We start from the raw sequence: 14,560 nt of genomic DNA, 5'->3' as shown, positions 1-14,560 counted from the left end.
CCCTCGTAGACGGGCTCCCAGACGATGAGAGACTTTGTCTCGAGCATTGTCGGGGCCGAGGTCGTTGCGACGGGCTTTGCGAGAGTCAAGGGGGACGAGAGGAGGCTCAAGGCGACCAGGACCTGAGAGGCGTGGGCTGAGAAGAGCATGTTGGGGTGGTGGTGGCGCGTGTGGGATATTGTGATGGAGATGAAGATGTTGTGTTTTGGTTTTAGGTAGAGGCTGTTTTGGTTTTTGTTCCGTGTTGCTTCATTTTTTCGCAGACGGACTCTGCGTTTAAATACTCGATGCCCTCTTTTAGCTGCTAGCTGTTGATTCCCTTTCAAAGCTATAATTATGACTCGCCTTGAAGGCTTTGTAAGGGATAGGACAAACCTGAAGCTGCTCCTGTAAAATGGACCCAAATACGTTGCTTACTGCAGTAAGACCATCTCAAAACCACTGTCACGCTTATCAACCAAGGTCACTAAGTTGAAGGAATCCGTGAGGGTGTCACGAAACCCATGCAAACGGGACCAGAAACTATTCCACCTTCCCAATCCAAGGCTCCGCGCGGCTGACACTGTAAGATGGCAGAGCTGGGAAGGTCGGAGGGCGCCTGCTGTTTGGCCCCGCGTCTCAGCACGCGAATGGCTGAACAAACTCGGGTGGTCAGACTCTACGCTTCTGGGCTCGCCAGGGACTTGGCATCAGCTTCCCAGGATGCTCTGGCCTGGGTGCTGCTAGGCCGGGTTGGTCGTCGACAGAGAGATGTAAGCGTGAGGCAGAAGCCCGGTTTGGGTGTTTCTTTCACGCCAAGTGTCTAAGCATCTTTCACGAACCCACAATGCCATAATGTCAATCTCAAAATACACAGTACCAGGGGGGCGTGGAAGCTAGAAAGGTGCATCCTCCGGCTATATCAAATCCATGATGCGAAAGTTGACAGCTTTGTGTCAGACTTACAAATCTACCGCATCAATGAAGAGCAGATGGCAGAAATAGGCATACATGGGTATCTTCAACACGGTTAGAAGTCAGGCAGAGTGCTTTTGTTGGATATATAATCTCTTCAGAGTCAGAACATTTAGCATCCTCACAACACATCCTCACAACACAGACCAATAGCACACTTAGCATCGACTTCTCAGTCTTCTTCATCACTCATCTATCATCCCTACATCAAAAACCCTTCACACATCCCCACTACACTACCAAATACACCATGAAGTTCTCCGCCCTTTCCACCGCGACCGTCCTCGTCTCCCTCCTCGGCCAGCTCCCGGTGGCTGACGCCTCCTGCTTCCACGGCGCCCGCAGGGTCCCCCAAAACATGGCCGACACGCTCGCGACTCTTCTGTTGACCGCGGGAAACGCCGAGGCGCAGGGTACCTATCCGAAATCGGGCACCTACTGGCTTTCCTCGACGATCGACAACTTCGAGGGCGGCCGGACGTGCCTGAACTTCGGCATCGAGAACATCAGCGGCCACCTCAAGGAGATCTCGACGGACACGGCCGTCGAGGGCCTGTTGCGCGAGTGGGTCACCTGCGGCAACGGCGGCAAGACGGACTACAGAGACGGCAGCCTCAACGGTTGGCGGTTCATGTGAGTTCCGGCTCCTCTCTTTCATTCTCTCTGTCTGGCAACACATGAAGAATAAAATGAATAACAAGGCTCTTTAGCTTCCACATGGACGACAAGGGATGCAAGAAATAGGAGCGCCGCGGCATCAGTGGAGGGGGGTTGTCATCCATCCTTCTCAGTCCCCTTTTCCTGATGCGGGGTGTTTAACCCGCAATACTGGATGAAAGTGTGCATAGTTCAGAAGAGTTATTTTGCAGTGTAGAGACCAGAAATTCTATCGGATATGGCGTTATCAAAGTTACAATTTGTTTTTCTCGATCACCCGACTTTGAGTTGCCAGCACATGATCCTCAGCCTAAGAGCCATGGCGGCAAGTACAGATAGACCTTAGAGTATTCTAAGTCGCCAAGTCGAATCAAGCAGCTTTGAAAAAGGCTAGTAACAAGGTGGACTTTAGACTTCATGCGGAATGAGGCACTGGATATAGAGAACGCACAAGAGATAAACAGTCTCATGAACCGTCTGTCCCTTGCTCAATATACCCACACACGGAGACCTCCATCACATCAAGAAGAGAAGCGCCGATGGTTTAGTGGTAAAATTCTCCGTTGCCATCCAGCAGCGTCGGGGAGCCGGGGGTTCGATTCCCCCTCGGCGCAGTCTTTTTGCCGTGTGCATCTCTTTTTGCGGATCGCCATCCATTTTTTGGGTTCCGCCCAACCGCTCCGCCCCTGATCGAACGGACCTCCCACCCACCCAGTGCTTTCGTAGATCTGGATTACTTATTCGAGATTGATAGGTAGCTAGGTAGTGTCTCCTGGATGTCGACGTTTACTCTTTAATTGCGTTGCTTTGCTGAACGGAGATTGATCCTAGAAGGTCGGGAGTTGGGAAAGAAAGTTATTCTTACAGGCCCCCCCCCCCCCCCCCCCCCGAGCTACAACATAGTACAGGGAGCCACCCTGCGGCTCTAGCATTGTCCAGAGGCTTAAATCAGCTCGCAAATAACAGGAGTGCTTGTTAATATGACAACACCTTGTACGATGCCACCACTATCGAACATCTGCCGTGGTATCTAGGAATTGTATTACACTTCCGACTGTGGAGATGGACAAAGAGTGAATAATGGGAAACGGTGTGTCGATACCGGCTCGTGAACTGCTGTGGGCCAGCACCCAACCCTGTTCGAGTAGGTAGGTAGCGTTACTTTTGAGCTGCGAAAAGATGTAATCAGAGGCCCAAGACCTGTGTAGTAGTAGGGTTGTTTCAGTGGAGTTCAAACTTGTAGGTTTAGGCAGAATCATTTAATGACGGCTATTGTTCGTGAACCAGATGGACGGACAACGCCCATGACGCCCACGGACAACAACATCGAACCACTCACAACCCACAACATTCGACTCAAGGTGCGAAGAACACTTACTGGGTTCCCGTCACATCGGGACGGCTACAAACACCTGAAAGGTGGCAACGGCTCGAGAAGAGGAGAAGAGTCAGCGTTGTAAGCCTCGCTGCATTCTTGTCCAGACTCTTCACACCGGCCTTGTGCGGCGCTGACGGATGCCCACAGCACACTCCGACAAGTAGACTTCGACTTCACATTCAAGGCCGTCCTCAGTAGTGTCTAGCTCATTGTCTGAAACATGGGATGAAAGTGCAACCCGTTGATTATATCTTCTGCAGAGGGGGTGTCCAAAGGCTCGAGAGTTGAGATGAACTGTCAACCACCTCACTCACTCGCTCCCCACCTCTCAACTGCGGGCGGATGCAGACAGTCTCTGTTCACTGTGTTACCATTATCGTCCATCATCATCACATGATTTGGTCGGCCAGGTCTGTCGAGGACCCTGTTCGGCCGTGACTCGCCAGTGGGCAGAGAAAACCTGCGCCCCTTGCAGCCCTGCTGTCGAATCCCTGCAGGCCCGGTCGAGAGGCGGGAACTTCCCATTCTCGATCCATCGGAGAGAGCCCGCTCGATACCCCCCCAAAGCTAAAGCAGAGGAACAAAGGTTCGAAACCTCTCTGGTTCTCCAATCCCTGTTTGACGTGCAGAGAGGCACAGGAGAAGGACAGCTAAGAGGCAAGGCAACCAATTACCACGAGCAGACAGTAGAGGGGGAGGGGGGGGCCCAGTTGCTGCTGAAGAAAACCACGGGGAGAGGGAGGCGGCATGGAATCCTGGAAAGCTGAAATCGGTGGTTCTTTTCACTATCGCGCTCGGATCTTTTCGACCCTGCGCCCCGAAATAATCAGACCAGGATGACAATCCTTGGGGATATTTGTACAGCCAGCGCTGGATGCGCCGCATTGCGGTCCACCCGACGTGCGTGCGCTCTGACCCGAGATCAGCTCTTTCGAGGCCGTAGGCCCCCCTGGGGCCAAGAGTCTCGATCAAGCATCCATATCGTCGTTGTCCCTTGGCTCGACCTCGGACCGGGCGGGGGGGAGTGTGGCCAGATGCACTATCTCACACGTGTGGTGGTGCTTGGCAAATTCTCATTATCCGTACTCTCATTAGATTATCTAGGTATCCATCATCCACCCACTCTCTTTCCAAGCATCCCAGGCATCCAATGGAAGCATCAAAAGGGCGTTTAACAAAAGTACATGTTCAATCGAAAGGCGAGAGGAGCAATAGGGGCAGCAGCAGCAGCAACTTGCTGGGTGTACGAGCTACGCGTGCCACATTCGCCTTCTCTGCCGGGTATCTTAACGACGCTTTCATGAGGCTCTCCCAACGCACCATAGACCATAGATGCGAATGACCTTATGCCTCGCGTAGGCTAGCTAGCTCTCTCCCCCGCCTCACAGTTGTGTCTGTTGCGACGCCTTCTTCGCCGCTGACTCGGGCACGTCGCTGTCGCCGTCCTCCTCCGATATCCAGATCTCGGTCCTCTTCTGGATGCCCGGCTCCAGCGGGATGTCGCTGTGGTCGCTCTTGGAGACGGAGGGCCTTCGTTCGGAGCGGATGTAGGTGTCCATGGCGTCGGCGTTGTCCCCGTGCAGCCTGCTGCCGTTGTTGTGGTAGGCGGAGCGCGACGGGTGGGACGAGTTCCCGTAGGCGGACGGGTACGTCGGCGCCGGTTTCTCGCCGAAGAAGTAGAACCACAGGGACCGGGAGAGGGCCAGGTTCCCGGCAATGATTCCGAGATAGAGCTCGAGGTTCGACCATATCGCGGTGACGGCATAGACATCTATTCAACGAAGGCAATTTTGTCAGTTGTGGCTCTTCTCTTAATAGCTAGCCAGCTGTCCGGGTTATAAGGGGTTACACGCACAACTCAGGTCCGAGGTCTTGAGACCCAGCGAAGAGGCTCTCGCGATGCCGAAGCCAGTTGCACTGCCCGAAATGTTAACAAACGGCACTCGGGAAGAGATAAAACCCAGGGGTTTGACCAACATTAAGCCGAGACTCATGAGACCACCGACGGAGAGCTTGGTCGACAACTTGATGCGAACCTGCCAGACGACCACTAGGGGCAAGAATGAACACAGCAGGTCGGTCAAGACAGAATAAGCTGGAAGAAGCCGGTGTGTTAGCTCGATATATACGGAAGCAAACATGCCACTTTGGCGGCGTGCGGGTCGTCAACGTACAGATGGTTAAGTAGATGGAGTAAATCCGGATCTTGGGGTCCCAGCAGGTGCCCACGCCCGTCCAGTAGGCCTCGACGGGATCGCACTCGGCCAGGAGGATGACGATGACGCCGACGTTGGTGACGATCAGGCCGGACATGACGGTCCACAGGAAGTACTTCAGCCGGCTGGAGTTCTTGATGCGGAGCAGCAGCAGCATGATGGAGCACTTGAGGAGGCAGATGCTGGAGAAGAGGAGGATCTGGGCGAACCAGCCGAGCATGTTGTTGTGGACGTAGTCGTCGTTCGAGATGTACCACCTATGCCTCCCGTTGCCGGACGCGCCCTGTGCGCACTGGACGCCGTACCGGACGATGCCCAGGCTGGCGACGACGCCCATCAGGTAGTCGTCCCATCCCGTGTGCCGCAGCGAGAAGCGCACGTAGAGGCGGACCGAGGTGGTGAAGATGACGAAGAAGATGAGCACGCCCGAGATGCCGAGGAGGACCGGGTTGACGTTCTCGTCCGGCGGCAGCGGGCTCGGAGGAGTGACTGGCGCCATATCGATGGGCCTTCCTCTTCTTTGGAAAGGAGAAACCCCCTTCTCTCTCTCTCTCTCTCTCTCTCTCTCTTTCTCCCAGAGAGCTCAGGGAAGAAAGGGAAAAAGGAAGAGACAAAAGGGTCGAGTCGAGGGTGTGTCCGACTTCAGTCAGACCCGGTGGCCTTGAACAGTGCTTATGCCAGACCAGGAACGAGGGTGTGTTTGTGTCGGGGCGCCCAGGAGGAGATGTGATGGGATGGGGCCTTGCGCTGGATAAAAGTCTGAGAGATTGACGAGAGGGGGGGGGAGGACGGGACGACCCCACGAGGTTTCTGTACGTACGGGGTAAAAGACGACGACGATCGCCAAGATCCGATTTTAGGATGACAGCTCGTTTTTCTACCTTTTTTATTGCCTGTCTTCCCTGGATGTTCGTTTGTATTATGACTTTTTCAAGACTCTTAAGCCCACGGGAAAGGCGGGCGGGCGGGCGGCTCGGTAGTCTTAAAGAGCTGCGACGATGCTGATGATTCGACGAACCAAACAATCGATGTGCAAGGCAAGAAGTCACAGAAAGCTCGCTGTAAGCTGAAAAGAAGCCGGGAAAACGACCCCGTTCCATAGAAACCAGGCCCTGTCCTGCATATGCGCGCGCGGGGGGGCGACGACAAAGTATCAGATGCAAGGAGGTCAAGGCACCGCGGCGAGCATGTGTCAAGACGGGCGAGTTTCCGTTCTCCCCTTCCGCGGCTGTCTGTCGTGAAAGGGACTCCTCGCTCAGGGCAGGGTGGTGTCGAGGTGATGGATGGTTCGATGGCTTGTCCGCGTTCAGTTGTGCCTTGGGCCAAGGCAGAGAGTGGCTTGTTGGGAATACAGATCCCCCCCCCCAGTCCTCCTACTCCTATAAATGGCTAGACATTTACAAGTGTGTAGCAATCCTTCTGCTGCCCCGAGCGGCATGTTGCGTGACAGGTTACAAAACGCAAGGGAGCGGCAACGGTGCCCGCATAGGTTAAATCGTGGGTTCGATCCGCGGTTTCTTCGCCAAAGTTGTCTCCAGGAGGAACTGGCCAAGAGGAACTGGACCTTACGGAGGCAACGGATGGGCAGGCCCCTGGAGAGGGTCTCGTCCGAGAGTCAACCATACTCCGAAATCAGCCTCTCTCTCTCTCTCGTATCGTGGAGTCCTGGAAGGATACCACGTCTTTTCCCGGCTGCTTCTGCTTGAATACACTACGATGTACTACCAGTACAATACTAATACAAATTGAGTTTGAGTGGCCTCCATGCCCCCATCTCCCCCCTGCGTTCCTACTGGTCGTGGCGTTGAAGATTTGATAATGAGCCCCTCCCCCCCCCCCCGGCCGGTTGTCGGCTGTAGGGGCTTTTTCTTGCGCCGCAACTGCGCATTTGACACGCAGTTCTTCAAGCAGTTCTTGCATCAAAGGCCATGGGTTGTTGCGCAATGTGCGGCAAGTTCGCTCAAGGGGTTGGTTAGGTAGGGGGGGCATGATGATGTACGGCAGTGTGGGGTTTTTGCCAATGTCGACTGCATACGGATTGGTCATGCCGAGCAGATGGAGAGAATATCATGACGATCATGCTGCTACTTATTGTGCTTCTCATTTCGTGGTGTCCACCAGCCCGTCGTGGACCTGCTGTTGTATCCGAACCGTCCGTCCTCAAGGCGAGTGTTGTCGAGACAGGGCCTAGGAAGAGAGAGAGAGAGAGAGAGAGAGAGAGAGAGACTAGACACACAATACACATGACCGGCAGCTTTTCTGCTCTCTCGCCATCTAAAAGATTCCCGCAAGGACGAGAACAAAGGTTTTGACCGTGCGTTTAGAAAAGGCCCCCGAGTTTAATGAGAGAGGATGGCGCACTTCTCAGGGGTACTCCCAGGATCATCATCAACCGCAGGCAGCGCCCAGAGGGACGAGCTTCTCTCTACACGGGTACAATGTAAAGGGAAAAGAATTAATAATAAAAATCAGAGAGGGGACGAGGGAAGAACCGGGGAATCGCCGTCGTCGATGCCAGCCCTGTTGTCTTTCGGGTTTGCAACGGACGTGGGATTAATGTGGGATTTCTCATAACTTGATTCGCCACGGGACGGACACTGACGACTTTCGCCCGGACAGGGATCAGGGCGACTTGTCTCCCACGTCGTCCGAACGGGGCTCACAAGCCTCACAAGCATGGGCCCTGAGTCAAGATGCCGGACTTTGATACGGAATAGGTTAACCACAGGCCGGCGCAGGCTCCACCATCGTCAGCGGACAAGCGGTCCTTGTCCGGGAGGGAGGACGCCAATGAAACGGTACCATTGCCCAGCTTAGCCATCCTACCCGTAGAGAGCGAACCAGCCCCCCTCCATGGAAGATTGGCAGGTTTGTTACTCTGTAGACTGTACAGAGTAGTTGAGCGTCTTTTCTTTATCCGTACGGGTAGCCCTTTGTGTAATGTAACCTGTTCATACAAAGTACCAATCAGCAACGTCTGTACAGGGTACAGAGGGCAGGGTATTCGTACAGTAGGTTTGTTCCCTTTCCCCTCTCACGCTTCCCCTTCTTGCTGGGGTTCTTCGAGGGACAGTGGTTTATAAGTGCTTACGCCGCCGTCCGCCCCTCGCCGTCCGACTCTCCCGCGTACACAAAGATGCTCGGCATCCCCACCGAACATGATCCCATATCTCTCTCCCTTGGTGCTCTTCAGAGCCTGGCCGGAGCCGAGGACAAGGATACTTGCTGGGTCGCGCGGCCGCTCACCAGCGCATTCTCGTGGACAACATCCGAGTGCTGTAATCTATTGATTGACCCAAATAATCCGCACTATTGACATGACGACCACGCGTGTTTTCACTTGGAATGACGGTTGGGGGCCACGTACAAAAGGGTAGATGCAGCCCGAATCCGTCCTGCATGCTGCCCGCCCCTCCACTTTGTGTAGTCCAGGACATTTCCCGAAGCGGCCCTGACGTGCAGATATCTCACACACACACGCACACAAACACACACACGCCGCATCTTGTTTGAGCTTGTGTGTTTCCCCCCCTGTGTTCCAAAACCTTATTTCATACTTCGTTTGTGTGTTGTGGGAACATTTGCTGTGCCGTTGTCCGCCTCTATACTAGTCAGCCATGCAGATGCTTGTCAAGTCGAGTCTCACCCTCGCCTCCGCGGCGCTCGCGTTGGCTGCGCCCTTCTCGTCGCAATCCTATGGGGATGGGGACGCCTACGACTATGTACGTGCTCTCCATGCTGCGTTTCTTTCTTTACAAGGGGTTCTTGTCGTCCCCTCCCCCTCGGCCTAACCCCCCCTCGAGTCTCGAGTTGACTGCAACCCCCCGCAGCCGAAACCATGACATGGGCAGGACACACTGACCTTTCTCTCCTCTCCGCAGATCGTCGTCGGCGGTGGTACTGCTGGTGTAGCCGTGGCCGCCCGCCTCAGCGAGGGACTCCCTGCCTCCAGCATCCTCCTCATCGAGGCCGGGCCCGCCGCCTGGGACGAGCCGAAAATCAACGTCCCGGGCATGAAGGGATCGACGCTGGGGACTAAATACGACTGGAACTTCACCACCGTGGCCCAGCCCCACGTCAACGGCCGGATCTTCACCGTCAACCGCGGCAGGGTCCTCGGCGGCAGCTCCGCTCTCAACCTCATGTCCTACGACAGGGCCGCCGTCGCCGAGTACGACAGCTGGGAGGCCCTGGGCAACCCGGGATGGAACTGGGAGACGATGATCGCGGCCATGAAGAAGTCCGAGACCTTCACCGGCATCAACACGGACACGTACGGCTCCGAGGGCGTCGGCGACAGCGGCCCCGTCCAGGCCGTCGTCAACCGCATCATCCCCGAGCACCAGGACACGTGGATCCCGACGATGAACGCCCTGGGCGTCAAGACCAACCTGGAGTCCCTCGGCGGCAACCCGCTCGGTGTCATGTACCAGCCCAGCAGCATCGATCCCGCCCACTACAACAGATCTTACAGCGCCAACGCCTATGTTCCCCTTGCCGGCTCTAACTTGTTCATTCTTCCCGATACCACGGTGGCCAAGATCAACCTCGGGAGGGCGACCACCAACTCGACCCAGCAGCGGGCTACCGGCGTGACCCTGAAGGACGGTACCGTGATCCAGGCCCGAAAGGAAGTCATCCTCTCTGCCGGCTCCATCCAGAGCCCGGGTCTTTTGGAGTTGTCCGGCATCGGCCAGGCATCGGTCCTCAACGCGTCCGGCATCGAGCAGCTCATCGACCTCCCCGGCGTCGGCGAGAACCTGCAAGACCACCTCCGGATCCAGAGCTCGTACCAGCTGAAGCCCGAATACCTCTCGTTCGACATCCTCCGCAGCAACGCCACCTTCGCCGCCGAGCAGCTCGCCCTCTGGAACGCTGGCCAAGTCTCGCTGTACGACTACACCGGGTCCGGTGAGTAATCTATGCCTCGGCAAGCCCCCCTCGCATAGTCTTTTGTACTAACACAAACTCCTCTAGGCTACACCTTCAGCACGTGGGCACAGGCGCTGGGCAACGACTCCCGCATGGTTGCCCTCGCCAAGGAGGCCGCCGGCGAGGATCCCAGCATCGTCGACCAGAAGAAGCTGGAGTTCATGTCCGACCCGTCCATCCCACAACTCGAGGTAAGTTGTCCTCAGTGACACAGGGAACAACCCCACGCCCTCCTCTATCCAAGTTGTCTTTTGGCTTGTGTAAATCTGACAACAGGCGGCCAGGTCATCTTCTCAGACGGCTACACGGGCGTCAGGGGCTACCCCGCGGCCACCTCGCCCCTCTTCGGCAAGGGCTTCTTCACCCTCATCGCCGCCATCATGCACCCCATGAGCCGCGGCTCGATCCACATCAACCCGGCCGACGCGGCCGGCAAGCCCATCATCAATCCCAACTACCTCGGCCACGAGCACGACCTCGAAGCCGCCGTCCAGGCCATCAAGTACTGCCGCCGTATCGCCCAGACGGAGCCCATGCGGTCCACGTGGGAGAGCGAGTACGAGCCGGGCCTGGACGCCGTGCAGACGGACGAGCAGTGGCGCCAGTTCGCGCTCAACACGACGCTGAGCATCTTCCATCCCGTTGGGACCTGCTCCATGCTGCCGAGGAAGGACGGGGGCGTGGTGGACGCGGACCTGAAGGTCTACGGCACGGCCAACCTGCGCGTGGTCGATGCGAGCGTGATCCCGCTGCTCATCTCCGCCCACGTCCAGACTGCCGTGTACGGCATTGCCGAGATTGCTGCCGAGCGCATCATTGCGGCTGCTGCCGCGTGAGGGGGGAGGAAGAGTGAGGAGGAGCTGTGAGAGTAGTCAACAGCGAAGTAGACATGTAGCCTCTGAAGTCGAATGAAAGTGAGCATTCACCTGTTGAAGTTGAATTGCCGAGATTTTGTCGCATGTGACGACGAAGCCTGAATGGATGGACATCAGGTATGAGTAATCACACTCTTACATAGTTGCCCGGGATGCCTAGTCAGTGAGAAACGGAACCAGAAAGTCATAGACAGGTAAGTGACAGTGGCTCGGTATATGAACAATGGGGTCCTGATGTGAAAGGGAAGGAAATATGAACCAGTCAGCTTGCCGGCTGGTGTCCGAGGCTGGATAGCCTGCTTTCATTGCAGACAGGGGTGAGAGTTTCGTTGATGACAGATACAAATGTGTGTTCGACATTGAACTTCAACTCAGCTCTAACACAAACACGGTCGTAGGATCGAGCATCTGCGGAGACGAGTTCTCGATTTGAATCTCGTCAAAAAGGTCATGATCTACTTCTCGAGCCTTGACTTCATCAACGCCATAGGTCAGGTTCTATGATAGCATACTTACTGACAGACCATGGAGGCTTTCACTTCAGATCTGAATCAGCCGTGATATACAGTCAAAAGTCACAATGGCATGAGACAATAACAGGAGCAGCGTGGTGTGAAATGGTTTATTTACAAAAAGGAGAAAAGCTTTATACACAAGTCTAACGAAACATGAACGTCTGAAAGTGGTTCCGCGGACGGCATGTATCGCCCCAACATCACCGAGACCCGTCACGATCACACCCCTAAACCATGCTACCCAAGGTATAACACAACCTAGTGCAGGTGGGCTCTGCGCCTGAAGCGCATGGAGCGGCGGGCGGAGCGCCTCTTGGCGGCGGCGCCCTCGCAGTCGCTGGCCTCCGGGGCGGTCGAGTTGCCGGAGCCGGAGACCTTGAAGGCGGCGATCTTCTCGGCGGCGTGCTCGGCGGTGATCATGATGATGGACTGGGTGTTGCCGGTGGGCAGGTCCGGGTGGATGGAGGCGTCGACGACGAAGAGGTTGTCGGTGCCGTAGACGCGGGTGTCGAGGTCGACGACGGCGGTGCCGTTGGCGGAGCGGCCGTCGTCGACGCCCATGCGGGCGCTGCCGACCCAGTGGTCGCCGCTGATCATCTTGGTGCCGATGATGTCGTCCGGGGTGGCGCCGGGGGTGACGTAGCTGAGGGTGGAGTTGGCGCCGGCGGTGAGGTCGAGCCAGAACTGGACAAAGTCGGCCATGGCCTTGCGGTCCTCGGCGTCGATGAGCCAGGGCTTGGTGTTGAGGACGGTGTTGCCGGCGGCGGTGATGCCGAGCTCGCCGAGGGTCGAGGTGCCGTGGGTCAGGAACGTGCGGACGGTGACGACGCCGCTGGCCATGGCGCTCGCCGTGCCCTGGAGGTAGCGCGTGCGGCCGTCGGCGCCCTTGGCGCTGGTCCAGAGGTGCATGCGCTGGGCGGCCTGGGTGATGGGGCCGGAGCCCTGCTTGTAGAGGTCGAGGTCGGCGGGGACGGGGCTCGAGGCGATGGCGTTGAAGCCGTAGGCGGTGAAGTTGGCCTTGGAGTTGAACTGCAGCATCACCTGGGCGTGGTCCTGGAGGTGGTGGCCGACGGGGAGGTTGATCCAGTCGGCCTCGTCCGGGAGCGTGACGCCGGTGGACGCGGCGCCGGACTTGACGATCTCGAGGGCGTCGGAGCGGCCGATGCCCGAGTTCCAGAGGAGGCGCGGCGACGACATGGCGCCGGCGGCGAGCACGACCTTGCCGCCCTGGTTGATCTTGATGACCTGCCTGCTGCCGTCGGCGGCCTGGACGAGGACGCCGGTGACCTTGCTGCCGGAGCGGACGACCTGGACGACCTTGGTCTCGAGCTTGAGGGTGAAGTTGGGCAGCTGCTGGGCGAAGGGCATGTAGGTGCGGGCGGGGCCGGCGCGGAGGTTGTCCTTGATGGACCACGAGGGGCGCGAGAAGACGGCGTCCTTCTTGTTGGGGGACTCGATCGAGTCGACCTCGGACCAGCCCTTGCCGGCCAGGAGGCCGGACAGCGTCCGGTAGGTGAGGTCGTCGTAGTACTTGCCGTCGTCCGAGGGCTCCGTGGTGCCCGGGTTGCGCTCGTACAGGCGCGCGGCGGCGTCGGAGACGTCGGTCCAGCCCCAGCCCGCGGGCCAGCGCTGCCAGTCGTGCTCGGGCGGGTGGATGAAGTTGAGGCCGTTGATGGAGCTGGAGCCCCCGAGCAGGCAGCCGGCGGTCGAGGCCGTGTCGCTGCAGAACGAGGTGCCGGACAGGCTGGTCATGGAGCTGCCGAGGGCGGGGATGTCGTAGGGGGTGAGGGTGTCGTTCCAGGGGAGGGCCATCTTGGAGCCGAGGGGCACCGTGTTGGCCGGGCCGCGCTCGATGAGGAGGACGCTGGCGCCCTTCTCGGCGATGCGCTCGGCGGCGATGATGCCGGCGGGGCCACCGCCGACGACGATGACATCGTACGTCGTGTTGGAGACGACGGGGGTCGGGATGGTGCTGTTGCTACCCGGGACCGGAGTGGTGGTGCCGTTGCCGTTGCCGGTGCCGGGGACGGGAGCCGGGGCAGCCTCGACGGCCTCGGCGTACTTGGACCACGTCTCGAACTTGGCCGACTTGGCGCCGGCGATGTCGAGGCCGAACTGGCCGAAGCCGGCCGAGTGGTAGTTGAGGGCGGCGGCCGGGTCCGAGGCGGGCGAGGGGCTCGTGTCGGAGAAGGCCCAGCCCAGGATCGGGGACTCGCCGGCCAGGCTCGTCTTGTCGTTGATGCAGTTCTCGCAGAGGAAGGTGTAGGAGAAGTGGGTGGCGTTGACAAAGGTGCCGTTGGCGATGGGCACGGCGCTGACCTCGGTGTCGGTGTAGACGTCCGGGTTGGCGTAGGCGCTGCCGAGGCGGAAGCTGGTGCGGATGGACTCGCCGTCGGCCCAGGCGACGAAGAGCAGGCCGTTCAGCATGCCTCCCCGGAGGGAGACGGCGCCCCAGTTGCCCTTGTCCGAGATGGGCACGACCATCTGGCCGATGAAGTCGGTGCCGACGGTCTCGGGCACGGCGATACCGAAGCTGTAGGGGTAGGCGTTGGGCTTGTACCGTTGGAAGTCGATGCCGGTCTGCGGGTCCGTGTAAGCCGTGGCCCGGAGTTGTGCGGCGGCCGACCCGGCGAGCCCGAGGAGGGCTGCCGCAGCGGCGGAGAATGACGAGCGCATGGTTGGCTGATTTGATGGGATAGTTAATCCGCTTCTTTCTTTTCTGGAAGTTTCGAGATGTGTTGTTTCGTTTGTTTGTTTGTTTGGTAAGGAATGGCTTTGGGGGTGAGTCTGTTCAAAGAGAAGAGAACAGGGGGGAAGAGAATGAACGGTTAACCTCTAGGGTCAGAACCAAGTTGTGAGAAATGAATGAAAACACCGTACTAGCGGCGACTCGAAAAAGAAGGAATGCAGAGAGAAAGATGCAGCTCAACGTTCAAAGAGAGAGAGAGAGAAGCAGAACATAAAAGCTCTTCCGTCCAGGACTCGCTGGCGGTGATACTAATACTATATCTCTCTGTCCTAACCACCGACTTG

General features: G+C 57.7%; 4 protein-coding genes across 4 annotated transcripts; 2 read left to right on the top strand and 2 right to left on the bottom strand.

Annotated features, from left to right (window-relative positions):
* Positions 1-1,204: 1,204 nt before the first annotated feature.
* CH63R_13278 (uncharacterized protein) lies at positions 1,205-1,591 on the top strand (the record flags this gene model as incomplete). Its single annotated transcript, XM_018308252.1, has 1 exon — positions 1,205-1,591. One exon carries the CDS (start codon positions 1,205-1,207, stop codon positions 1,589-1,591), a length of 387 nt encoding a protein of 128 aa, XP_018152669.1.
* Positions 1,592-4,371: 2,780 nt separating this feature from the next.
* CH63R_13277 (Integral membrane protein) lies at positions 4,372-5,704 on the bottom strand (the record flags this gene model as incomplete). The annotated part of the gene is made up of 4 exons (XM_018308251.1): positions 4,372-4,760; positions 4,845-4,906; positions 4,967-5,084; positions 5,164-5,704. The coding sequence occupies 4 exons, from the start codon at positions 5,702-5,704 to the stop codon at positions 4,372-4,374; spliced, it is 1,110 nt and encodes a 369-aa protein (XP_018152668.1).
* Positions 5,705-8,822: 3,118 nt separating this feature from the next.
* Positions 8,823-10,973, top strand: CH63R_13276 (GMC oxidoreductase; the record flags this gene model as incomplete). Its single annotated transcript, XM_018308250.1, has 4 exons — positions 8,823-8,927; positions 9,087-10,116; positions 10,183-10,328; positions 10,422-10,973. 4 exons carry the CDS (start codon positions 8,823-8,825, stop codon positions 10,971-10,973), a joined length of 1,833 nt encoding a protein of 610 aa, XP_018152667.1.
* Positions 10,974-11,785: 812 nt separating this feature from the next.
* CH63R_13275 (Cellobiose dehydrogenase) lies at positions 11,786-14,203 on the bottom strand (the record flags this gene model as incomplete). Its single annotated transcript, XM_018308249.1, has 1 exon — positions 11,786-14,203. One exon carries the CDS (start codon positions 14,201-14,203, stop codon positions 11,786-11,788), a length of 2,418 nt encoding a protein of 805 aa, XP_018152666.1.
* Between the last annotated feature and the right edge of the window lie 357 nt (positions 14,204-14,560).

Source organism: Colletotrichum higginsianum, chromosome 9, assembly GCF_001672515.1.
Source record: "Colletotrichum higginsianum IMI 349063 chromosome 9, whole genome shotgun sequence".
Lineage (NCBI taxonomy): Eukaryota > Fungi > Ascomycota > Sordariomycetes > Glomerellales > Glomerellaceae > Colletotrichum > Colletotrichum higginsianum.
This window is presented reverse-complemented; position numbering and strand designations above follow the sequence as displayed.